Here is a 26370-nt window from a genome sequence, read left to right on the forward strand (position 1 = left end):
TGCCTGTGATCGGCTGTGTGCCTGTGATCGGATGTGTGTGCCTGTGATCGGATGTGTGTATCTGCGATCGGATGTGTGTGCCTGTGATCGGATGTGTGTATCTGTGATCGGATGTGTGTGCCTGTGATCGGATGTGTGTATCTGTGATCGGCTGTGTGTGCCTGCGATCGGATGTGTGTATCTGTGATCGGCTGTGTGTGCCTGCGATCGGATGTGTTTATCTGTGATGGCTGTGTGTGCTTGCGATCTGCTGTGTGTGATCTGCTATGTATATCTGCAATCTGCTGTGTGTGTGTGTGTGTGTGTGTGTGCGCCTGTGATTAGATGTGTGCATCTTCGATCGGCTGTGTGTGCCTGTGATCGGCTGTGTGTGCCTGTGATCGGCTGTGTGTGCCTGTGATCGGCTGTGTGTGCCTGTGATCGGCTGTGTGTGCCTGTGATCGGCTGTGTGTGCCTGTGATTGGCTGTGTGTGCCTGTGATTGGCTGTGTGTATCTGTGATCGGCTGTGTGTATCTGTGATCGGCTGTGTGTATCTGTGATCGGCTGTGTGTGCCTGTGATCGGCTGTGTGTATCTGTGATGGCTGTGTGTGCTTGTGATCTGCTGTGTGTGATCTGCTATGTATATCTGCAATCTGCTGTGTGTGTGTGTGCCTGCGATCGGCTGTATGTATTTGTGATCGGCTGTGTATATCTGCGATCTGCTGTGTGTGTGTGTGCGCCTGCGATCTGCTGTGTATGTGTGTTTGTGTGTGTGATCTGCTGTGTATATCTGCGATCTGCTGTGTGTGTGTAATCGACTGTGTGTGCCTGTGATCGGATGTGTGTATCTGTGATCGCCTGTGTGTGCCTGTGATCGGCTGTGTGTATCTGCGATCTGCTGTGTGTATCTGCGATCTGCTGTGTGTGATCTGCTATGTATATCTGCGATCTGCTGTGTGTGTGTAATCGGCTGTGTGTGCCTGTGTTCGGATGTGTGTATCTGTGATCGGATGTGTGTGCCTGTGATCGGATGTGTGTATCTGTGATTGTGTGTATCTGTGATCGGCTGTGTGTGCCTGCGATCGGATGTGTGTATCTGCGATCGGATGTGTGTGCCTGTGATCGGCTGTGTGTGCCTGTGATCGGCTGTGTGTGCCTGTGTGTGCCTGTGATCGGATGTGTGTATCTGTGATGGCTGTGTGTGCTTGCGATCTGCTGTGTGTGATCTGCTATGTATATCTGCAATCTGCTGAGTGTGTGTGTGATCTGTGTGTGCCTGTGATCGGATGTGTGTATCTGTGATCGGCTGTGTGTGCCTGCGATCGGATGTGTGTATCTGTGATCGGCTGTGTGTGCCTGTCATCGGCTGTGTGTGCCTGTCATCGGCTGTGTGTGCCTGTCATCGGCTGTGTGTGCCTGTCATCGGCTGTGTGTGCCTGTCATCGGCTGTGTGTGCCTGCGATCGGATGTGTGTATCTGCGATCGGCTGTGTGTGCCTGTGATCGGCTGTGTGTGCCTGCGATCGGATGTGTGTATCTGTGATCGGCTGTGTGTGCCTGCGATCGGCTGTGTGTATCTGTGATCGGCTGTGTGTGCCTGCGATCGGATGTGTGTATCTGTGATGGCTGTGTGTGCCTGTGATAGGATGTGTGTATCTGCGATCTGCTGTGTGTGATCTGCTATGTATATCTGCGATCTGCTGTGTGTGTGTGTGCCTGTGATCGGATGTGTGTGCCTGTGATCGGCTGTGTGTATCTGTGATCGGCTGTGTGTATCTGTGATCGGCTGTGTGTGCCTGTGATCGGATGTGTGTATCTGTGATGGCTGTGTGTGCTTGCGATCTGCTGTGTGTGATCTGCTATGTATATCTGCGATCTGCTGTGTGTGTGCCTGTGATCGGATGTGTGTGCCTGTGATCGGATGTGTGTGCCTGTGATCGGCTGTGTGTGCCTGCGATCGGATGTGTGCCTGCGATCGGATGTGTGTATCTGTGATCGGCTCTGTGTGCCTGTGATCGGCTGTGTGTATCTGTGATCGGCTGTGTGTGCCTGTGATCGGCTGTGTGTGCCTGTGATCGGATGTGTGTGCCTATGATCGGATGTGTGTATCTGTGATCGGCTGTGTGTGCCTGCGATCGGATGTGTGTATCTGTGATCGGCTGTGTGTGCCTGCGATCGGATGTGTGTATCTGTGATCGGCTGTGTGTGCCTGCGATCGGATGTGTTTATCTGTGATGGCTGTGTGTGCCTGTGATAGGATGTGTGTATCTGCGATCTGCTATCTGCTGTGTGTGTGTGTGCCTGTGATCGGATGTGTGTGCCTGTGATCGGCTGTGTGTGCTTGTAATCGGCTGTGTGTGCCTGTGATCGGATGTGTGTATCTGTGATCGGCTGTGTGTGCCTGCGATCGGATGTGTGTATCTGCGATCGGCTGTGTGTATCTGTGATGGCTGTGTGTGTGATCTGCTGTGTGTGTGTGATCTGCTGTGTGTGTGCCTGTGATCGGATGTGTGTATCTGTGATCGGCTGTGTGTGCTTGCGATCTGCTGTGTGTGATCTGCTATGTATATCTGCGATCTGCTGTGTGTGTGTGCCTGTGATCGGATGTGTGTGTCTGTGATCGGCTGTGTGTATCTATGATCGGCTGTGTGTGCCTGTGATCGGATGTGTGTATCTGTGATCGGCTGTGTGTGCCTGTGATCGGCTTTGTGTATCTGTGATCGGCTGTGTGTATCTGTGATTGGCTGTGTGTGCCTGTGATCGGCTGTGTGTGCCTGTGATTGGATGTGTGTGCCTATGATCGGATGTGTGTATCTGTGATCGGCTGTGTGTGCTTGCGATCTGCTGTGTGTGATCTGCTATGTATATCTGCGATCTGCTGTGTGTGTGTGTGATCTGCTGTGTGTGTGCCTGTGATCGGCTGTGTGTGCCTGTGATCGGCTGTGTGTGCCTGTGATCGGATGTGTGTATCTGCGATCGGATGTGTGTGCCTGTGATCGGCTGTGTGTATCTGTGATCGGCTGTGTGTGCCTGCGATCGGATGTGTGTATCTGTGATCGGCTGTGTGTGCCTGCGATCGGATGTGTTTATCTGTGATGGCTGTGTGTGCTTGCGATCTGCTGTGTGTGATCTGCTATGTATATCTGCGATCTGCTGTGTGTGTGTGTGTGTGTGCCTGTGATCGGATGTGTGCATCTTCGATCGGCTGTGTGTGCCTGTGATCGGCTGTGTGTGCCTGTGATCGGCTGTGTGTGCCTGTGATCGGCTGTGTGTGCCTGTGATCGGCTGTGTGTGCCTGTGATCGGCTGTGTGTGCCTGTGATCGGCTGTGTGCGCCTGTGATTGGCTGTGTGTATCTGTGATCGGCTGTGTGTGCCTGTGATCGGCTGTGTGTATCTGTGATGGCTGTGTGTGTGTGATCTGCTGTGTGTGTGTGTGATCTGCTGTGTGTGCCTGTGATCGGATGTGTGTATCTGTGATGGCTGTGTGTGCTTGCGATCTGCTGTGTGTGATCTGCTATGTATATCTGCGATCTGCTGTGTGTGTGTGTGTGTGCCTGCGATCGGCTGTATGTATTTGTGATCGGCTGTGTATATCTGCGATCTGCTGTGTGTGATCTGCTGTGTGTGTGTGTGTGATCTGCTGTGTGTGCCTGCGATCTGCTGTGTGTGTGTGTTTGTGTGTGTGATCTGCTGTGTATATCTGCGATCTGCTGTGTGTGTGTGCCTGTGATCGGCTGTATCTGTGATCGGCTGTGTGTGCCTGCGATCTGCTGTGTGTGTGTGTTGTGTGTGTGATCGGCTGTGTGTGCCTGCGATCTGCTGTGTGTGTGTTTGTGTGTGTGATCGGCTGTGTGTGCCTGCGATCTGCTGTGTGTGTGTGTGTTTGTGTGTGTGATCGGCTGTGTGTGCGCGTTTGTGTGTGTGATCGGCTGTGTGTGCCTGCGATCTGCTGTGTGTGTGTGTTTGTGTGTGTGATCGGCTGTGTGTGCCTGCGATCTGCTGTGTGTGTGTGTGTTTGTGTAATCGGCTGTGTGCGCCTGCGATCTGCTGTGTGTGTGTGTGTGTTTGGCTGTGTCTGTGTGTGATCTGCTGTGTGTGTGTGTGTTTGTGTGTGTGATCGGCTGTGTGTGCCTGCGATCTGCTGTGTGTGTCTGTGTGTGATCTGCTGTGTGTGTCAGCTAGCAGCAGGGTAGGACGTCGTGCAGCACCGACCGGAGATCACAGGGAGGACCTGGGAGCCACGCAGACGTCTTGGTCTGGTGAGTATGAGTCTCCTGGGAAGTGGGGGGGGGGGGGGGTCTGCTTTTTTGGGGGGCAAACTTACCGCCAGCCGTGTTTCTCCAAGAATAAGACCTCCTCCAAAAATAAGCCCTAGTGCTTTTTTGGGGGGGCAAAAAAAATATAAGACCGTGAGAAACACGGTACAAACTCCTAATCAGACTGGGAGTAAATCGTCCTCAAAAAAATAGTGCAGAAAGAACGCTTATTTCCATGCAAGCCACAAAAGAGAATTTTCTCAAACATTGAATTAGGAATAGACTTCATAGGTTAAGCAGAAACGCCCATAAGTTCAATTCAGCCTAAACCACGCCCAGACTAAGAGGGAGCCCAGAAACACTCCCAGGAACCGCACCATCCCTGATGATATTCACAACACCCCAGCTTGCTAGATAGGTCTTTTTAGGCTGATTTATATTTTTTCCATCTCTTTACATACTTTGGTATCAATAGTGCAGAGTGTTTTAAATGTGTCATCTCTTGCTATGGCTGCAGCTGCCACTAGGGGGAGCCCACAGCACACTGTGTAATTGAGTTCAATGTACACACAGAGTGCAGTGAACTCCCTCTAGTGGTGGCTTCAGGCAATCAAAAGTTTATCATTTCATAGTTTATCTATGCAGGGGGTTTGGAGCTTTGCATCAGGAAAGTAAAACGCCATCCAGCCTTAACCTCATAACGACGGCCGTACGACTTAAAGCGGCGGCAAAACAGGGTACTTATTCTGTTCCGCCGCTTTAAAGCGGCGGCCCGAAAAAACCCTGTAGCGCCCCCCAGCGACCGAAAATCTCGGGGGTTTCAGCTACCGGGGGTAGCTGAGACCCCCCAGATTATGAATCGGGGTGTTTTTTCTGGACCCCGTTAATGCGATCGCCGGTATACACCGTATACCGGCGACAACATTAAAAAAAAATAAATGGCCGGTAAAATTGATTTATTTCTCATCTGACGTGATCAAACATGTCAGATGAGAAATAAATATGAGCCCTTAGTGCCCCCAAAGCCCCCGGTACCGGAGAGTCCCCCCACCACCCCTACCCCCCCTCCGGAAAATCCAAGATGGCGCCGACGCGCGCTGAAAACTCCCGCCGCCGCCGGCTCTGCATTCATTTCCCTCCGATCTGAAATGATCAAACATTTCAGATCGGAGGGAAATGTCCTCCCCCTGACCCCTCCTCCGGTCCACCGGAGCCCTCTGGTCACCGGAGCCCCCTCCGGTTCTCCAGAGCCACCCCCCCTCCCCCCTCCGGAGCGTGTAAGATGGCGGCGCGCAGCGCACAGCCGCATTCATCCTGCTCTTTCTGCCGCATGTGACACGTCACATGCGGCAGAAAGTTGTCCCCAGGTCCCGCCGTCACCCCCCCCAGCCCCCGGTTTTACGTTACCTGGCTGCTGGTGCTCCGGCCCCGCGATCACGCCGCCCCCTTCTTGAAAGCTAGCGGCGCATGCGCAGACAGCGGCTGTCAGCTGGATCCCTGCAAGCAGGGATGCTGACGTCGCTACTGCACAGGCTGCTCCACTGTGGACCGGGGGAGGGTGAGTGCGGTAATCTGCAGCCACACTCCTCACATGGAGAGACTGCTGTTCTAGAAAATGGGGGGTACGTTCTGTGAGCGTGCCCCTCATATTCTAGAATGAGGTTACTGCAGGTCACTCTGCCCTAGGTTGGACCGGGGCAGTGTGAGTGCAGTATTCTCAGATTACTGCACCCACACTGCTCATGGAGAGCTTGCTCTTCCAGAAAATGGGGGATACGTTCCCTGAACGTGCCCCCCATATTCTAGAAGATCCAGAGTCGGCGTGGGACCTCCAAAATGGATTACAGCGACCGAAATGTATTTATTTTCAATAAATTGGTAAAAGAGGAATGTTTTGGGGAGTTTTTTTTTCAAATAAATTTTTTTTTTGTCTTTATTTTTTCTATTACTTGACTGGGTTAGTAATGTCGGGTATCTGTTCAGATGCCGTGACATCACTAACCCCAGGGCTTGATGCCAGGTGACATTACAGCTGGTATCAACCCCATATATTACCCCGTCTGCTACCGCACCAGGGCGCGGGATGAGCTGGAGCGAAGCGCCAGGATTGGCGCATCTAATGGATGCGCCACTTCTGGGGCGGCTGCGGCCTGCTATTTTTAGGCTGGGAAGAGTCCAATAACCATGGCTCTTCCCACCCTGAGAATACCAGACCCCAGCTGTCCGCTTCACCTTGGCTGGTGATCTAATTTGGGGGGGACCCCACGTTTGTTTTTTTTTAAAAAAACGCCTGGGGAGCCCTCCAAATTGATCACCAGCCAAGGTGAAGCTGTCAGCTGTGGTTTGCAGGCTACAGCTGTCTGCTTTACCCTAGCTGGCTATCAAAAATAGGGGGGACCCCACGTCGTTTATTTTAATTATTAGTTTTTTGGGGGGCTAAATACAAGGCTAGGCACCCTTTAGTGCCACATGAAAGGCACTAAAGGGCGCCAGCTTAGAATATGCAGGGGGTGGGACGTTATATTTGTTTGACATCTATCCATTCATCCATTGTAGCATTTTAGGCTGTGCGCCCACAATCGGGATTTGCAGCGTTTTGGGCGCAGAGTGTTTTCCCTGCATCCATAGCGCTGCGTTGTGCAGTAGAAGCACAGTGGAAGGATTTTTAGAAATCCCATGCCCAATGTGCTTCTTTTCTCCGAAGCATACACTGACCTGTGGCGCAGCTTCCCGAGCCTCAGCATGTCAATTTATGCTGCGGAGATGAGTGTTCTCTGCAGGTAGCATAGAGCTCCACAGCAGCCTGAACCCAAATCGTGGGCATGGGCAGCTGCGTTCTCCCGTGGACAACACTCACATCTCTGCAGGAGGCTGACACTGTATACTAGACGCCGTGTCGCTGGATCATGGCCACATAGCCTAAAAGTGAGACATTTGTTGCTACAGCAACATTTTTGTGAAGTACCTGTGGATTCAAAATGCTTACTATACTCCTGAATAAAATCCAGTTTCCAAAATGGAGTCACTTGTGGGGGGTTTCTAATGTATAGGTACCCAAGGGGCCCTGCAAATGTGACATGGTGCCCGCAATTTATCTCAACTTTTCCAGAATTCAAATGGTACTCCTTCCATTCCAAGCCCTCCCATTTATCCAAACAGAGGTTTTTGGCCACATGTGGGGTATCCCTGTGCTCATAAGACATTGGATAACAACCTGTTGGGTCCACGGTTTGTTGTTGTCTCTTGAAAAAGTGAGAAATTTGATGCTGAAGCAACATTTTTGTGAAAAAAAATGAAAATTTTCAATATGGCAACCTAAGCTTATCAAATTCTGTGAAGTATTCGTGGATTCAAACTGCTCACTATACACCTAGATAAAAGCCTTGAGGGGTCTTGTTTCCAGAATGGAGTCACTTGTGGGGGACAGCCACTGTTTAGGCACCTCAGGGGCTCTCCAAATGCAACCTGGCGTCCGCTATTGATTCCAGCCAATTTTGCAGTCAAATGGCGCTCCTTCCCTTCCGAGCCCTGCCATGCGCCCAAACAGTTGATTTCCACCACATATAAGGTATCGCCAAAGTCAGGAGAAATTGCACAATAAATGTTATGCTGGTTGAAATGAAGGGAATTTTGTTTACTTACCGTAAATTCCTTTTCTTCTAGCTCCAATTGGGAGACCCAGGCAATTGGGTGTATAGCTACTGCCTCCGGAGGCCACACAAAGTATTACACTTAAAAGTGTAAACCCCTCCCCTCTGCTATACACCCTCCCGTGCATCACGGGCTCCTCAGTTTTGGTGCAAAAGCAGGAAGGAGGAAACTTATAAATTGGTCTAAGGTAAATTCAATCCGAAGGATGTTCGGAGAACTGAAACCATGACCAAGAACAGTTCAATCTGAACAACATGTGTACACAAAAGAACAAACAGCCCGAAGGGCACAGGGGCGGGTGCTGGGTCTCCCAATTGGAGCTAGAAGAAAAGGAATTTACGGTAAGTAAACAAAATTCCCTTCTTCTTTGTCGCTCCATTGGGAGACCCAGACAATTGGGACGTCCAAAAGCAGTCCCTGGGTGGGTAAAAGAATACCTCGGTAAAAGAGCCGTAAAACGGCTCCTTCCTACAGGTGGGCAACCGCCGCCTGAAGGACTCGCCTACCTAAGCTGGCATCTGCCGAAGCGTAGGTATGCACTAGATAGTGCTCCGTGAGAACGTGCAGACTCAACCAGGTAGTCGCCTGACACACCTGCTGAGCCGTAGCCTGGTGCAGCAACGCCCAGGGCGCACCCACGGCTCTGGGAGAATGGGCCTTCAGCCTTGAAGGAACCGGAAGCCCAGCAGAACGGTAGGCTTCAAGAATTGGTTCCTTGATCCACCGAGCCAAGTTGACTTGGGAGCTTGCGACCCTTTACTCTAGCCAGCGACAAGGACAAAGAGCGCATCCGAGCGGCGCAGGGGCGCCGTACGAGAAATGTAGAGTCTGAGTGCTCTCACCAGACCTAACAAGTGCAAATCCTTTTCACGTTGGTGAACCGGATGAGAACAAAAGGAAGGTAAGAAGGTATCCTGATTGAGATGAACAGAGGATACCACCTTCGGGAGAAATTCCAGAACCGAGCGCAGAACCAGCTTGTCCTGGTGAAACACCAGGAAGGGGGACTTGCATGACAGCGCTGCTATGTCAGACACTCTGCGGAGTGACGTGACTGCCACTAGGAAGATCCTTCGCACAAAGCATAAAAACTGAGGAGCCCGTGATGCACGGGAGGGTGTATAGCAGAGGGGAGGGGTTTACACTTTTAAGTGTAATACTTTGTGTGGCCTCCGGAGGCAGTAGCTATACACCCAATTGTCTGGGTCTCCCAATGGAGCGACAAAGAAAACAATTTTGTGGTAAAGAAGGGAATTTTGTTACTTACCGTAAATTCCTTTTCTTCTAGCTCCTATTGGGAGACCCAGACGATTGGGTGTATAGCACTGCCTCCGGAGGCCACACAAAGCAATTACACTAAAAAGTGTAAGGCCCCTCCCCTTCTGGCTATACACCCCCAGTGGGATCACTGGCTCACCAGTTTTAGTGCAAAAGCAAGAAGGAGGAAAGCCAATAACTGGTTTAAACAAATTCACTCCGAAGTAACGTCGGAGAACTGAAAACCGTTCAACATGAACAACATGTGTACCCGAAAAACAACCAAAAGTCCCGAAGGACAACAGGGCGGGTGCTGGGTCTCCCAATAGGAGCTAGAAGAAAAGGAATTTACGGTAAGTAACAAAATTCCCTTCTTCTTCGGCGCTCCATTGGGAGACCCAGACGATTGGGACGTCCAAAAGCTGTCCCTGGGTGGGTAAAGAAATACCTCATGTTAGAGCTGCGAAGACAGCCCTCCCCTATGGGGAGGCAACTGCCGCCTGCTGGACTCTTCTACCTAGGCTGGCGTCCGCCGAAGCATAGGTATGCACCTGATAATGTTTGGTGAAAGTGTGCAGACTCGACCAGGTAGCTGCCTGGCACACCTGTTGAGCCGTAGCCTGGTGTCGCAATGCCCAGGACGCACCCACGGCTCTGGTAGAATGGGCCTTCAGCCCTGATGGAACCGGAAGCCCAGCAGAACGGTAGGCTTCAAGAATTGGTTCTTTGATCCATCGAGCCAGGGTGGCCTTAGAAGCCTGCGACCCTTTGCGCTTACCAGCGACAAGGACAAAGAGTGCATCCGAACGGCGCAGGGGCGCCGTGCGGGAAATGTAGATTCTGAGTGCTCTCACCAGATCTAACAAATGTAAATCCTTCTCATACCGATGAACTGCATGAGGGCAAAACGAAGGCAAAGAGATATCCTGATTAAGATGAAAAGAGGATACCACCTTCGGGAGAAACTCCTGAATGGGGCGCAGCACTACCTTGTCCTGGTGGAAGACCAGGAAGGGAGCCTTGGAAGACAGCGCTGCTAGCTCAGACACTCTCCGAAGAGATGTGATCGCTACCAGAAAAGCCACTTTCTGTGATAGTCTAGAAAGTGAAACCTCCCTCAGAGGCTCGAAGGGCGGCTTCTGGAGGGCAACTAGTACCCTGTTCAGATCCCATGGATCTAACGGCCGCTTGTACGGGGGAACGATATGGCAAACCCCCTGTAGGAACGTGCGCACCTTAGAAAGTCGTGCTAGACGCTTCTGAAAAAAGACGGATAGCGCCGAGACTTGTCCTTTAAGGGAGCCGAGCGACAAACCTTTTTCTAACCCAGATTGCAGGAAAGAAAGAAAGGTAGGCAATGCGAATGGCCAGGGAGAGACTCCCTGAGCAGAGCACCAGGATAAGAATATCCTCCACGTTCTGTGGTAGATCTTAGCAGACGTGGGCTTCCTAGCCTGTCTCATGGTGGCAACGACCCCTTGGGATAAGCCTGAAGACGCTAGGATCCAGGACTCAATGGCCACACAGTCAGGTTCAGGGCCGCAGAATTCCGATGGAAAAACGGCCCTTGGGACAGTAAGTCTGGTCGGTCTGGTAGTGCCCACGGTTGGCCGACCGTGAGATGCCACAGATCCGGATACCACGCCCTCCTCGGCCAGTCTGGAGCGACGAGTACGACGCGGCTGCAGTCGGATCTGATCTTGCGTAGCACTCTGGGCAAGAGTGCCAGAGGTGGAAACACATAAGGGAGCCGGAACTGCGACCAATCTTGCACTAGGGCGTCTGCTGCTAGAGCTCTTTGATCGCGAGACCGTGCCATGAAGGTTGGGACCTTGTTGTTGTGCCGGGACGCCATTAGGTCGACGTCCGGCCTTCCCCATCGGCGACAGATTTCCTGAAACACGTCCGGGTGAAGGGACCATTCCCCTGCGTCCATGCCCTGGCGACTGAGGAAGTCTGCTTCCCAGTTTTCTACACCGGGGATGTGAACCGCGGATATGGTGGAGGCCGTGGCTTCCACCCAAATCATAATCCGCCGGACTTCCTGGAAGGCTTGCCGACTGCGTGTCCCCCCTTGGTGATTGATGTATGCCACCGCTGTGGAGTTGTCCGATTGAATTCGGATCTGCTTCCCTTCCAGCCACTGTTGGAAGGCTAGTAGGGCAAGATACACTGCTCTGATTTCCAGAACATTGATCTGAAGGGTGGACTCCTGCTGAGTCCACGTACCCTGAGCCCTGTGGTGGAGAAACACTGCTCCCCACCCTGACAGACTCGCGTCTGTCGTGACCACCGCCCAGGACGGTGGTAGGAAGGATCTTCCCTGTGATAATGAGGTGGAAAGGAGCCACCACTGCAGAGAGTCCTTGGCCGTCTGGGAAAGGGAGACTTTCCTGTCCAGGGATGTTGACTTCCCGTCCCATTGGCGGAGAATGTCCCATTGAAGTGGACGCAGATGAAACTGCGCAAACGGAACCGCCTCTATTGCCGCCACCATCTTCCCGAGGAAGTGCATGAGGCGTCTTAAGGAGTGCGACTGACTTTGAAGGAGAGCCTGCACCCCAGTCTGTAGAGACCGCTGCTTGTCCAGCGGAAGCTTCACTATCGCTGAGAGAGTATGAAACTCCATGCCAAGATACGTTAGTGATTGGGTCGGTGACAGATTTGACTTTGGGAAGTTGATGATCCACCCGAACGCCTGGAGAGTCTCCAGTGCAACATTCAGGCTGAGTTGGCATGCCTCTTGAGAGGGTGCCTTGACCAGTAGATCGTCCAAGTAAGGGATCACAGAGTGTCCGTGAGAGTGCAAGACTGCTACCACTGCCGCCATGATCTTGGTGAACACCCGAGGGGCTGTCGCCAGACCAAATGGCAGAGCTACGAACTGAAGATGGTCGTCTCCTATCACGAAGCGTAGAAAGCGTTGGTGCTCTGTAGCAATCGGCACGTGGAGATAAGCATCTTTGATGTCTATTGATGCTAGGAAATCTCCTTGAGACATTGAGGCAATGACTGAGCGGAGGGATTCCATCCGGAACCGCCTGGCGTTCACATGCTTGTTGAGCAGTTTTAGGTCCAGAACAGGACGGAAGGAGCCGTCCTTTTTTGGAACCACAAAGAGATTGGAGTAAAATCCTCGCCCCCGTTCCTGAGGGGGGACAGGGATCATGACTCCTTCTGCTCTTAGAGAGTCCACCGCCTGCAGCAGGGCATCTGCTCGTTTGGGGTGTGGGGAGGTTCTGAAGAACCGAAGTGGAGGCCGAGAACTGAACTCGATTCTGTACCCGCGAGACAAAATGTCTGTTACCCACCGGTCTTTGACCTGTGACAGCCAAATGTCGCAAAAGCGGGAGAGCCTGCCACCGACCGAGGATGCGGAGGGAGGAGGCCGAAAGTCATGAGGTAGCCGCTTTGGAAGCGGTTCCTCCATTTGCTTTCCTGGGGCGTGAGTGAGCCCGCCAGGAATCTGAGCTCCCTTGTTCTTTCTGAGTCCTTTTGGACGAGGAGAATTGGGCCTTGCCCGAGCCTCGAAAGGACCGAAACCTCGACTGCCACTTTTTCTGTTGAGGTTTACTTGCTCTGGGCTGTGGTAAGGAAGAGTCCTTACCCTTGGACTGTTTTATGATTTCAGCCAATGGCTCACCAAACAGTCTGTCTCTAGATAATGGCAAGCTGGTTAAGCATTTTTTGGAACCAGCATCTGCTTTCCAGTCCTTTAACCACAAGGCTCTGCGCAAAACCACAGAATTGGCGGACGCCATAGCGGTACGGCTCGTAGATTCTAGGACAGCATTGATAGCATAGGTCGCAAACGCAGACATTTGCGAAGTTAGGGACGCCACCTGCGGTACTGCTGGACGTATGAGAGAGTCCACCTGTGCTAAACCAGCTGAAATAGCTTGGAGTGCCCACACGGCCGCGAATGCCGGAGCAAACGACGCGCCGATAGCTTCATAGACAGATTTCAACCAAAGGTCCATCTGTCTGTCGTTGGCATCTTTAAGTGAAGCGCCATCCTCTACTGCGACTATGGATCTAGCCGCAAGCTTGGAAATTGGGGGATCCACCTTTGGACACTGGGTCCAGCGTTTGGCCACCTCAGAGGGAAAAGGATAACGGGTATCCTTAGAACGTTTAGAGAAACGCTTGTCTGGATGAGCGTCGTGTTTCTGGATTGATTCTCTGAAGTCAGAGTGGTCCAAAAAAGCACTTAATTTACGCTTGGGATACAGGAAATGGAACTTCTCCTGCTGTGCAGCTGCCTCCTCTGTGAGGACGTCGAGGGTCTTTCCCAGCGAGCTCGCTTAGGCTGCCTGGGACTGTCATCTGAGTCAGAGACTTCAGCCTGTGATGCTTGAGACCCCCTTGAAGTACGGATTAGTTCCAACTGAGGGGGACCGGAGAGCATAGACACAGCAGTGTCCATGGTCTGAGTAACTGGCCTGGACTGCAAGGTCTCCAGGATTTTTGTCATAGTCACAGACATTTTATCAGCAAAAACTGCAAAGTCTGTCCCCGTCACCGGGGCAGGGTTCACAGGCGTCTCTGCCTGGGCCACTACCACCATAGGCTCTGGCTGACGAAGTGCCACTGGGACTGAACATTGCACACAATGTGAGTCATTGGAGCCTGCCGGTAGATCAGCCCCACATGCTGTACAAACAGTGTATACAGCCCGTGCCTTGGCACCCTTGCGTTTTGCGGATGACATGTTGCTGCCTCCTCAGAGCAGTACAGGGTGTCCAGCCAAGAAGCGACCTTACAGTGCAACTATATATATATATGGTACCAAGAAAAAAGTACACTAATATAACACTGAGGCACTAGTGGGGCCAGCACTAAAGTGCTGCTTACCGCCCGCTTAGGAGCGGGTGTGTGGTCGCCGAAATCCCTTTAGTCTGGGTCTCCCAGAGCCTGCTGCCTTTCCCCAGCCAGACTGCATGTGTAATGGCTGCCGGCGTCCTTGTGGAGAGGGGGGGCGGGCCCTGGGCGTATACAGACGAAGAGCGGGAAGCCTGCTTCCCACTGTGCCTAGTGAGAGGGCTGGAGCATGTAAATAAAGCTCCAGCCCTCGGCGCTGCCAATTGAGCAGCGTCTCTCCCCTACCCTGATTGACAGGGTGGGGGCGGGAACGAAGCGGCGCTAGGCCGCAGAAGCCGGGGGCTAAAGTTAGAAGCGCCGCCGCCGTAAAAGCGCGGTCGGCGCAAAGTCCCCGGCGCACCACAAGTCGCAGCTGCGCCGCCGCTCCAGGAGCGGTCGGCGCAGTAGTTCCCAACATGTAACGTCACTCAGCAAAGCTGCAGTGACCTAACCCCAGCGCACAGCGCTACTGTCCCCGGCGCACTATAACGCTCAGCAAGCCTTGAGAGTGTCCGTGCCTGCCGGGGACACCGAGTACCTGAGTGATGCAGGGCCTTGTCCCTGACTGTACTCATGCTCCAAATCCAGCAGGTTCTCTGGGTCTGTGGATGGAGCCCGGCCTCAGGGCTTGGGGGCCGGCAAGATCCCACTTCCACAGAGCCCTCCAGGGGATGTGGAAGGAAAACAGCATGTGGGCTCCAGCCTCTGTACCAGCAATAGGTACCTCAACCTTACAAGCACCACCGCGGGTGAGAAGGGAGCATGCTGGGGGCCCTATATGGGCCCTCTTTTCTTCCATCCGATATAGCCAGCAGCTACTGCTGACTACAAACCGTGGAGCTATGCGTGGATGTCTGACCTCCTTCGCACAAAGCAGAAAACTGGTGAGCCAGTGATCCCACTGGGGGTGTATAGCCAGAAGGGGAGGGGCCTTACACTTTTTAGTGTAATTGCTTTGTGTGGCCTCCGGAGGCAGTGCTATACACCCAATCGTCTGGGTCTCCCAATGGAGCGCCGAAGAAATTTTTTTTTTTTTTTTTCATGGCTCAACGTTATAAAATTCTGTGAAGCACCTGGGGGTTCAGGGTACTCACCAAACATCTAGATAAATTCCTTGAGGGGACTAGTTTCCAAAATGGGGTCACTTGTGCGGGGTTTCTGCTGTTTAGGTACCTTAGGGGTCCTCCAAATGTGACATGGTGCCCGCAATCTTTTTCAGCCAAATTTCCTTTACAAAATTCAAATATTGCTCCTTTCGTTCCAAGCCCTCCCATTTGTCCAAACAAAGGTTTCAGACCACATGTGAGGTATCACCGCGCTCATAAAAAAGTGGTTAACAAACCTTGAGGTCAAATTTTTGGAATTACCTCTTGAAAAAGTGAGAAAATTGATGCTAAAGCAACATTTTTGAGAAAATTATTAAAATTTTCAATATGACAACGTAACGTTAACAAAATCTGTGAAGTACCTGTGGGTCCAAAATGCTCAGTTTACCCCTAGATAGAAGCCTTGAGGGGTCTAGTTTCCAAAATGGTGTCACTTGTGAGGGATTTCTTCTGTTTAGGTACCTTAGCGGACCTGTAAATGCAACATGGTGCCCGCAATCTATTTCAGCCAAATTTGCTTTCCAAAATTCAAATATTGCTCCTTCTGTTCCGAGCCCTCCCATTTGTCCAAACAGAGGTTTCTGACCATATGTGGGGTATCGGCGCACTCATAAGAAAGTGGGGAACAAGTTTTGGGGTCCATTTTGTTGTTATTTCTTCTAAAAGTGAATAAATTTGGGTTAGAGCAACATTTTTAGGTAAAATTTAATTTTTGCTTTTTTTCATTCCACATTGCTTTTGTTCATGTGAAGCACCTGAAGGGTTAATAAACTTCTTGAATGTGGTTTTGAGTACTTTGGGGGGTGCAGTTTTTATAATGGTGTCACTTTTGGGTATTTTCTGTCATCTAGGCCTATTGAAGTCACTTCAAATGTGATGTGGTCCCTAAAAAAATGGTTTTGTAAATTTTGATGTAAAAATGAGAAATCGCTGATAAACTTTGAACCCCTCTAACTTCCTAACGAAAAAAAATTTTGTTTCCAAAATTGTGCTGGTGTAAAGTAGATAAGTGGGAAATGTTATTTATTAACTATTTTGTGTCACAGAAATCTCTGGTTTAACGGTATAAAAATTCAAAAGTTGAAAATTGCAAAATTTTCAAAATTTTTGCCAAAATTCAATTTTTTTCATAAATAAACGCAAAAAATATTGTCCTAAATTTGGTACTAACATGAAGTCCAATATGTGACGAAAAAACAATCTCAGAATCACCGGGATCTGTTGAAGCGTTCTAGAGTTATAACCTCATGAAGTGACACTGGTCAGAATTGCAAAATTTGGTCTGGTCATTAAGGTGAAAATTAGCTCCGTCACTAAAGGGTTAAATATATTATTAAAATGTTGATTTTTTTTTTTTTTAAAAAAAAACAAAATACGAAACATTTTTACTTATTTGTCCTGCTCAGGGTACTAAATATCAAAATCAGCTATTAATCTCCATGTCCAGCGCTGCATCCCCCACCAGTGCTTTGGTGATTGTGTACAGGCTGCAGCCAATCACTGGGCTCAGGAGCAGCAGCGAGGACTCAGTGATGGCCCCGGGTATGGCGAGTACTAGCTGATTTTAGGATTTTTAACTAAAAAAAAAAATTGGTTTATTTTGCCCAGGACGTATGTGATATTGGCTCAGTCAGTGCAGGCTGCAGTACCCCACACAACCTGAAGTCAGTGGTGGCGCTCTTTCTACAAGAAACATGTTTTTCTATTCCTGAATCTTTCCTTACGTGAGGTATGCTTTCTCCAGAAGCTGTCTGACACGTACAAGGAGAAGAAAAGCGCAAAGAAGAAACCGGCTCCGCAGCAAAACCCTGGCGGCGTCTTCGTGAAGAGAGGAACGGAGAAGTAACACAATGCATGCTGGGAGTTAATTGTCGCAGGTCACCTGACCCTGTGTTAGTTAGGTATAAAAATCACAAACTTTTCTGCATTTTATATATTTTTTGGGGTTTTTTGGTGTAAGATTTTGGACATTTAAAGTAAAAAAACCTTTTAAAATCTGCTCAGATTGTGGATTCCAAATAATTTATAGCAATGTCTACATCCCGCCGGGCTTATAATGCAGCAGGTGAAGTGATTGGGTGTCTGACAAATGCATGCAGTACCGGCCACAACCCACAGATAAGGGGGGCGCTGTTTGAGAAAATAAAACAAAAAGCAGGTATATTTTCTGAATGTCTGACAACCCTGTGACTTCTTTAATGCAGACAATGTTTGTGCTTTCATTTCCCCCCCCCCCCCCTCCTTCTACCAAGAACTTCTTCTTTTTTCCCCATGGACACAGTGGCTTGCTAGATTTTTTGAATGATACCATCCATTTTACCATGTAAAGTGTTGGAAAATAGGGGGGGGGGGGATTCAAGGGCGGTCAAATAGCTAAAGAGAACCAATCACCAGGATTTTCGTATATAACCTATACTGGCTCTATCAGGCTGATTCTATGTATATCTGTAGTGGACAGCTCGGATGTTTAGGTTTTGAAACCCAAGAAAGTAAAGTTTATAAAATCAGCAGCTTCTTGAATGACAGCAGCTGAGGCTCAGATAATACCTGGGGGGGATATTCATAGTTAGTTATTCTAATTCTAACAGGGGGAGGGGATAATTATGAATACCCCCTAGATATTATCTGCTCCTCAGCTGCTGTCACTCAAGAAGCTGCCGATTTTATAAACTTTAATTTCTTGGGTTTCAAAACCTAAACATCAGAGCTGACCACTACAGGTATGTATAGAATCAGCCTGATAGTGCCAGTATAGCACTGTATGTACAGAATCAGGCTGATAGTGCCAGTATAGCACTGTATGTATAGAATCAGCCTGATAGTGCCAGTATAGCACTGTATGTATAGACTCAGCCTGATAGTGCCAGTATAGCACTGTATGTATAGACTCAGCCTGATAGCGGCAGTATAGCACTGTATGTATAGACTCAGCCTGATAGCGCCAGTATAGCACTGTATGTATAGACTCAGCCTGATAGTGCCAGTATAGCACTGTATGTATAGACTCAGCCTGATAGCGCCAGTATAGCACTGTATGTATAGACTCAGCCTGATAGCGCCAGTATAGCACTGTATGTATAGACTCAGCCTGATAGTGCCAGTATAGCCCTGTATGTATAGACTCAGCCTGATAGTGCCAGTATAGCACTGTATGTATAGAATCAGCCTGATAGTGCCAGTATAGCACTGTATGTATAGACTCAGCCTGATAGTGCCAGTATAGCACTGTATGTATAGAATCAGCCTGATAGTGCCAGTATAGCACTGTATGTATAGACTCAGCCTGATAGTGCCAGTATAGCACTGTATGTATAGACTCAGCCTAATAGCGCCAGTATAGCACTGTATGTATAGACTCAGCCTGATAGCGGCAGTATAGCACTGTATGTATAGACTCAGCCTGATAGTGCCAGTATAGCACTGTATGTATAGAATCAGCCTGATAGCGCCAGTATAGCACTGTATGTATAGACTCAGCCTGATAGTGCCAGTATAGCACTGTATGTATAGACTCAGCCTGATAGCGCCAGTATAGCACTGTATGTATAGACTCAGCCTGATAGTGCCAGTATAGCACTGTATGTATAGACTCAGCCTGATAGTGCCAGTATAGCACTGTATGTATAGACTCAGCCTGATAGTGCCAGTATAGCACTGTATGTATAGACTCAGCCTGATAGTGCCAGTATAGCACTGTATGTATAGACTCAGCCTGATAGTGCCAGTATAGCACTGGCTTTAGGTTATATACGAAAATCCTGGTGATTTGTGCGCTTTAAGGCCCTGTGCGCACGCTGCGGGTTTGCCGTGGATTTGCTGCAGAAAATGTGTCTAACATTGCTGCAGTCAAATCCTATGGTTTTTAAAAAAAATGCTGTGTTTTTTTGTTTTTTTTTTTCTTATAGCTGCGGATTTTCCGCTGCGGAATTAATGCGCAAGTCACTTTTTTTTCTGCAGGTAAATGCGTTTTTTGCGATAGATAATGGTAAAAATAACGCAGGGACCAACCCGCGGCAAAAACGCGGGTGCGGTTTTTGCCATAGGTGCGGTATTCTGCCAGAGGGTGCGGATTTTTCTTAAGTCCATTTTCTAGTGCGCACATAGCCTGAAGGTACGAATACAGCAACACAAAACACGTCCAGGTTTTTTATTTTATTGGTGAAAAGGAAAAAAAAAAATATTGTGTTGCAATTGCCATATTCTGGGACCGATAACGTTTTCATTTTTCGGTCGATGGAGCCGTGTGAGGGCTTAATTTTTGGGAGGTGACACGATGATTTTATTTACACTATCTAATATATAAAGCTGAAAATGTGTGTGTGTGTCCAGGATTGGCATCTGCACCGTCGCAGCTACAGCCACAAGATTTTGCACACTCACAAGTCTGGACCCCGAGAGCATCATAGGCTATGTTTTGAGGGGAAGTTTTAACCCCGCGCTTTACAGTTATTCACCAAAAAACCTGCCTCCATTAAAGCGAATGGAGCTGGGAGCCAAAGTGCAGCCAGAACTTCAGAAGAATACGCAGCCACGCCCTTATATGGAATGTTGGCGTGTCACAATGCAGCCAGGGAAAGAGACAGACACAGACAGGGTAAGAAACAGACATACACAGGGTAAGAGACAGACACAAAGAGACAGACTGACAGGGAAAGGGCGAAACAGACAGGGAAAGAGACAGACACAGGGAAAGAGACAGAGGGAAATAGGGAAAGAGACAGAGAGGGAAAGAGAGACAGGGAAAGAGAAGGAAAGTGACAGAGATAGATAGATAGACAGGGAAAGAGACACACAGACAGAGATACAGAGAGAGATATACAGAAGGGGAGACAGACATTATAATTACATTTCTATCTATTTGTTTTGTGGTGTTTGTGTGCAGAATACATTTTTGTTAATACATTCTATTTTGTTAACAGCAGTTATTAACCCGGGCAAAGCCGGGTAGTACAGCTAGTTTAGGTATAAATATGAAGTTTTGATCGCTTGTTAAGGCATTTTTTGTGGTATTGCAGCAAACAAAAATACAAAAAACAAACAGTATTGGCTTTCTTGAATTTAATTTTACACCTGCAGTGTTTACCGATCGGGGGAATTATATTTTGTTGGATCAGACTTTTGAACACAGCAATACCACATATGTGTATTTTTTATGTTAAAGGGAAGGTGTCATCAAAAAACAAAAAAATTTCAATAACTGAAAAAAGTAAAGAATTACTGTTTTAATGTTATGTTTAAATAAAATTGATGTTTTTAATTGAGAAAAATATATATATAAAAAAAAATAAAGTTTGATATTCCACTCTTAAACATTAGGGGGAGCAGCTGCTGAAATCTGACTGTAGAAATATCTCACATTACAGCTGCAGTAAAAGTGGGCGGAGTCTGCTCTCCTGTGTGTGATGTCACAGCCCCCCCCCCTCCCAATCTGGGTGTTTCCAACAGTATAAAGAGAATGAAGTTTAGGATCACTGTGTGGAGCCATATTGTTGGTGACCGCAAAGTGATCGTAATATGTCTAAAGTGTCACTAAGGCCAGCTGTATAGGGCTCCACTGTATCCCAATGTACCCACACTGCCTACTGACTGTTTCCCATGCCTCTCTCAGTTCGCCGGCTGTATCCCAATGCCACATGCACTCACCTCAGACCTGCGCCTAGGCAGCCTGTCCTGTCAGACATCACAGTACGAGCAGCAGAGGCCCGAGGTTAGCACACGAGGGGAGGGGGGTCCGCGGCATAGTGCGGGGAAGGGAGGGGGGGGTGGATGGCAGAGTGGGGAGTAATGCGCCAGAATCAGTAGCAGTGCAATCACCGTTGCCCGAGACTGGTACTCACCCCATCCTTCCCAGCAGGTGAATGGGAAAGTGCACACGCTGTGAGTGCCACAAAGATGGCGCTGATCTCCTCCCTCTGCTCTGGACAGCCCGGGGGGCGCCTCCATTTCACAGCAGACGCCTTCCCTATGTTACAGTATAGGGACGCAGTCCGACCACAGTCTTCGATGCACAGGGGACTACCATATTTGAGGTGAATAACTGTCATTCCAAACACCAAATAAAAGATGGCAGCCCCCAGTGCTTCAGTAGAACTAGAATTACATAAAAACTAAATAAACAGTGAATTTAATTTTGTATTAAAAATACTTTATTTCTTAATCACTATTATTAAATACAAAAATAAAAAAACGCGACACCCTACCTTTAATTTTTAATGGGGGGGGGGGGGGTGATTTGAGCTTTTTTTTTTTTATACTTTTCACTGTATTTATTTGTGATACTCTATCGAGACAGGTTTATACTCTTTATGGCCCCCCAGTGTTTGTAATATAAATTGCAGCCTGTCCTATTCTGCGGAAAGCCCATTAACCCTTTATACACCCCCAGACAGGGGCAGAGAACTATTGCTTCACATTACACAACCTGCGTCCCATTCTCAGCCTGTGGACCCGACACTCACCTGTTTGTACGTCCGACCTGATCCACCCAATCAGCTGAAGACGGAGCACAGACACCGAACCGGCAGCAACGGCCAATAAATTTAATATAACAACCGGAAGTAAATTTCTGGTACAAAACATGTAGAAAAGGCACTTTCCGTACAGATAACGAGACATTCAGTCCGGTCCGGGATAACATGAGAAATGGGGAACTGTGCGTGAGAAGCGGATAAAGCCCTGATCCGCCGCACGTCCTGCCTGCCGGGGGGTAACCGAGGACGGGGCAGCTGCCAGCAAATCTCTGCAGAGTCTCTTTACTACTTCCAGAGTCGGTAAAATCCCAGAGCGATGGCGAGGCACGTGAAGACGGAGGCTGAAACGAGACGGGCAGGAGAATGAGCGGAGAACCATCTGAACTGGAGCCAATACTGTGCATTACGGAGACCGTGATATCTACAAATCCGCCTGAACGTAGCTGAGCCTTCAGCATACGCAGCAGGTGCCGGCTGCGCTCTACAGCCAGCACCTGCCTCTAACAGCAGGGATTGGAGCGAGCGCTGATCTTAAAACTATTTAAATGCCACTGTGGTAGGTGGTGTAATCCGGGGTGGACAGTCCGTTCCGATGCCCATCCTTAGTACCCCACTGGAGATACGACCACACGGTATAGACGGGTTACAGAAGCAGCTAACGGAAGGGATAAAAAGGAGGTGGGGGGAAATTAAAGGCCCTGTATGAGAACTTGAAGCATAAAATAAAAATTGGGAAAGGTGGAAGGAGCTAAGGCCAAGTTGAACGACTCAAACCTCAATAAGGGTTGTCATAGGGACACAAGCCCAGGCTTAAAATACTGATATCTCATCATAGAGGTCCTGGGACTGTGGCCGCCTCTCCTGCTCTTAGGATTATGGGAGACCCCGGCCAGATTTATGAATCCAAAAGCCCCTATAATTTTTCAGGTGAGATATACAGCTGCGCCGAACGCCGACGGTGCAACCGGCGAGGACAGAGATCTGATACTCACCGGCCAAATAACGGATGGTGTCCAGTTTATGTGACTCCATAAGCGTCTTCAGGGAGGCGATGTCGATATCTATCTTCTTATTGATCTCGGTGATGGCGCCGTCGGTGGACATGTTCTGCAGGGGAAAGACGCAAAATTCAGGCCAGTGCGATGAGCCGGGTACATGAGAGCCCTGGACTCAACCAGGGCCGGCTCCAGGTTTTTGTGGGTCCTGGGCGAAAGGGTCAAAAGTGGGCCCCATCCATACATAGACATACACAGATATACACATACAGGCATACGTACACATACACATACAGGCATACGTACACATACAGGCATACGTACACATACATATTTAAAGAGAAATTCACAAAAACATAAATAGACATAAATCTAGACACAGTCATGTACATAGATATACACATCAGACATGCGCACACACACATTAGAGAGATTTCTAATATTGTGAAGCCGGCAACAGCCTCATTCACCTCCCCGCTTGTCTCCATCCAGCTCTTCCTGGGCTTGTGTCTGTGCCACGCTGATTGGTGGCCGTCACTAACAGACATGGCCGCACATAGAGCACACTGACACTGCTGTATATACATCACAAGAGAGGCTGGGGACATACACATTACTGGGGGGGGCATACATATTACTGTGGAAAGGGGTATACAGCAATGGGGGGCATAAAGCTCTAGAGGGGGGCAGTGACTCTGGAGTGGGGGGACAAATAGCTCTGAGGTGGGGGGTTACATGCAGCTCTGGGGGTATACAGCACTGGGGTTGGGGGGGGGGGGACATACAGCTCTGAGGGGGTATACAGCACCGGGGTGGAGGGGACATACAACTCTGGGAGTATAGTAGTATGCAGCCCCCATATTCCTTCATATAGTGTTATGAAGCCCCCCATAGTCCTCCATATAGTATTATGCAGCCTCCATATCGCATTATGCAGCCCCCATTTGGCACTATGCAGCCCCCATATGACATTATGCAGCCCCCATTTGGCACTATGCAGCCCCCATTTGTGACTATGCAGCCCCCATTTGGCACTATGCAGCCCCCATATGGCATTATGCAGCCCCCATTTGGCACTATGCAGCCCCCATATGGCATTATGCAGCCCCCATTTGGCACTATGCAGCCCGCATATAACATTAAACAGTCCCCATATAGCACAATGCAGACCCATATAGCATTAGGCACCCTCATGTAGTATACAGCCCCCATATAGCACAATGCAGACCAAGATAGCATTAGGCACCTTCAAGTAATATACAGCCCCATATAGCACAGTACAGACCCATATAGCATTAGGCATCCTCATGTAGTATACAGATCCTATATAGCACAGTGCAGACCCAGATAGCATTAGGCACCTTCATGTAGTATACAGCCCCATATAGCACAGTGCAGACCCATATAGCATTAGGCACCCTCATTTAGTATACAGCCCGCATATAGCACAGTGCAGACCAAGATAGCATTAGGCACCTTCAAGTAGTATACAGCCCCATATAGCACAGTACAGACCCATATAGCATTAGGCACCTTCATGTAGTATACAGCCCCCATGGTCGTCTGGCCACAGTGATGAAATACATACTCACTTCTCCTCGTTCCCCCGCTGCTCCGGTCTCCTCAGCGTGTCTACTGCTGTCGCTCTGACCTCTCAGCAGTCGCACAGTGTTGACATCACCGCGCTCCGCTGCAGTCCTGTCAGACCGCCAACAGCCACAGAGGGGAGAATGATGAGAGAGGCAGCGCGCCGCTCCCTCTCTCATCATTGCTTTCAATTGTATCGGCAACCGCGATGCTGATACAATTGAAAGCGCGATCCTGGGCGGGGGGAGGGTGGGCACTGACAGCGCGGGCACCGGACCTCCCTGAGAACCGGTACTCCACTCCTGCCACCGCGAGTGGGCCCCCCTGGCAGCCCAGGGCCCCGGCATTTGACCGGGTTTGCCGGGTGCTGACTCCGGCCTTGGACTGAACCATATCTCAAAATGAGGGACGTAGTGATCAGATCATTAATGGCCCATTGTTTAAATCAGATTGATGTTAAAAGGGGCTGTCCACTGCTTCACTACCGCTACGTACCTCACATAACAAAAACTATACACTAACCTCCCGACACAGCGCCAGTCCTCCATGACATCGACACTCAATACAATGTACAGTGTCAGTGTGCAGCTTGTATAACAGGGTAAATTTGGTGTCCTCTAAATAACTCAATACACAGCGATTAATGTCTAAACCGCTGGCAACAAAAGTGAGTACACCCCTAAGTGACAATGGTCAAATTGTGCCCACAGAGTGAATAATTTGTGCGGTCACCATTATTTTCCAGCACTGCCTTTACTCTCCTGGATAGGGAGGTCACTAGAGCTTCACAGGAGCCGCTGGATCCTCTTCCATCCTCCATGAAGACATCATGGAGCTGGTGGATGTTGGAGACCTTGCACTCCTCCACTTTTCATTTGAGGAAGCCCCACAGATGCTCCATAGGGTTTAGGTCTGGAGACACTCGGCTGGTCCAGCAACTTTACTCTCAGTTTCTTTAGTAAGGCAGGGGTCGTCTTGGAGGTGTTTGGGGTCATTATCATGTTGAAATATGAAGGGAGGGGATCATGCTCTGCTTAGGTATGTCACAGGACATGTTGGCATTCATAGTTACCTCAATGAACTGTAGCTCTGCACAGCCAGCAGCACTCATGCAGCCGCAAACCATAACCCTCCACCACCATGCCTGACTGTAGGCAGAATACACTTGTCTTTGTGCGCCTCACCTTGTTGCCGCCACACATGCTTGACACAATCTGAACCAAATAAGTTTATCTTGGTCTCATCAGACCACAGGACGGTTCCAGTAATCCATGTCCTATGGCTGCTTATCTTTAGCAAACTGACTACAGCTTTCTTGTGCATCATCTTTAGAAGAGGCTTCCTTCAGAGACAGCAGCCATGCAGAGCAGTGTTTTACAGTGTGCGGCATATGGTCTGAGCACTAACAGGTGCCCCCCCCCCTGTAACCTCTGCAATGTGTGGCATAAGATCTGAGCACTGACAGGTGGACCCCCCACCCCTGTAACCTCTAAAGTAATGCTGGAAGCACTCATAGATCTATTCTAAAAAGAGACCTCTAGATATAACGCTGAGCACATGCAGGCAGCTTCTCTGGTCAGCCATGTTGAGTCCTGATCTGAGTGGAACCTGTCTTGTTATACCGCTGTATGGTCTTGGCCGCCGTGCTGCAGCTCTGTGTCAGGGTGGTAGCAATCTTCTTATATCCTCGGTCATCTTTATCTAGAGGAACATTTCATTTTTTTTCAGATCCTCAGAGGATTCTTTGCCATGAGGAGCCATGCAGAGCTTCCAGTGACCGGTATGAGAGAGTGTGTGAGCGATAACACCGGAGACCTTGTAACACTAATGAATCCCATGACACCGGGGAGGGAAAATGGCTAATTAGGCATATTTTGGTCATTTTCACTTAAGGGTGTACTCACTTTTAGACATTAATGGCTGTGTGTGGAGTTATTTAGAGGACACCAAATTTACACGGTTATACAAGCTGCACACTGACACTGCACATTGTATCAAAGTGTAATTTCTATCCTTCGGTGGAGACCCATGATGGTGCTGGAAGAGTGGGGTCTTGAGGAGTAAGTAGCGGTTACCCTCCCTACCCTATCTTATCCGGAGGTGAGATGTTGCTAGACCCGACATGATGTTTGCGCCATCGCAGGGTGCTCAGGACCGACGCACGGCACCCGGCAGAATGTGGATGTCACCAACCCAGGAGAAAGGTT

The 26370-nt window shown here is 49.4% G+C and overlaps 2 protein-coding genes across 2 annotated transcripts in view; one reads left to right on the forward strand and one right to left on the reverse strand.

Annotated features, from left to right (window-relative positions):
- ANKRD42 (ankyrin repeat domain 42) overlaps positions 1-17234 on the forward strand; it is a 39960-nt gene extending 22726 nt beyond the window's left edge. Inside the window, exon 12 of the mRNA XM_075334700.1 lies at positions 16856-17234. Coding sequence (XP_075190815.1) covers positions 16856-16957 — 102 coding nt within the window. The 3' untranslated portion in view covers positions 16958-17234. The remainder of the gene's footprint in view (positions 1-16855) is intronic.
- Positions 17235-21635: 4401 nt separating this feature from the next.
- The window catches only part of CCDC90B (coiled-coil domain containing 90B), a 37990-nt gene continuing 33255 nt past the window's right edge, over positions 21636-26370 (reverse strand). Inside the window, exons 8-9 of the mRNA XM_075334701.1 lie at positions 22574-22688; positions 21636-21922 (exon numbers count right to left, since the gene is read on the reverse strand). Coding sequence (XP_075190816.1) covers positions 21867-21922; positions 22574-22688 — 171 coding nt within the window. The 3' untranslated portion in view covers positions 21636-21866. The remainder of the gene's footprint in view (positions 21923-22573; positions 22689-26370) is intronic.

The sequence above is a fragment of the Anomaloglossus baeobatrachus genome, chromosome 2 (genome assembly GCF_048569485.1).
Source record: "Anomaloglossus baeobatrachus isolate aAnoBae1 chromosome 2, aAnoBae1.hap1, whole genome shotgun sequence".
Classification (NCBI taxonomy): Eukaryota; Metazoa; Chordata; class Amphibia; order Anura; family Aromobatidae; genus Anomaloglossus; species Anomaloglossus baeobatrachus.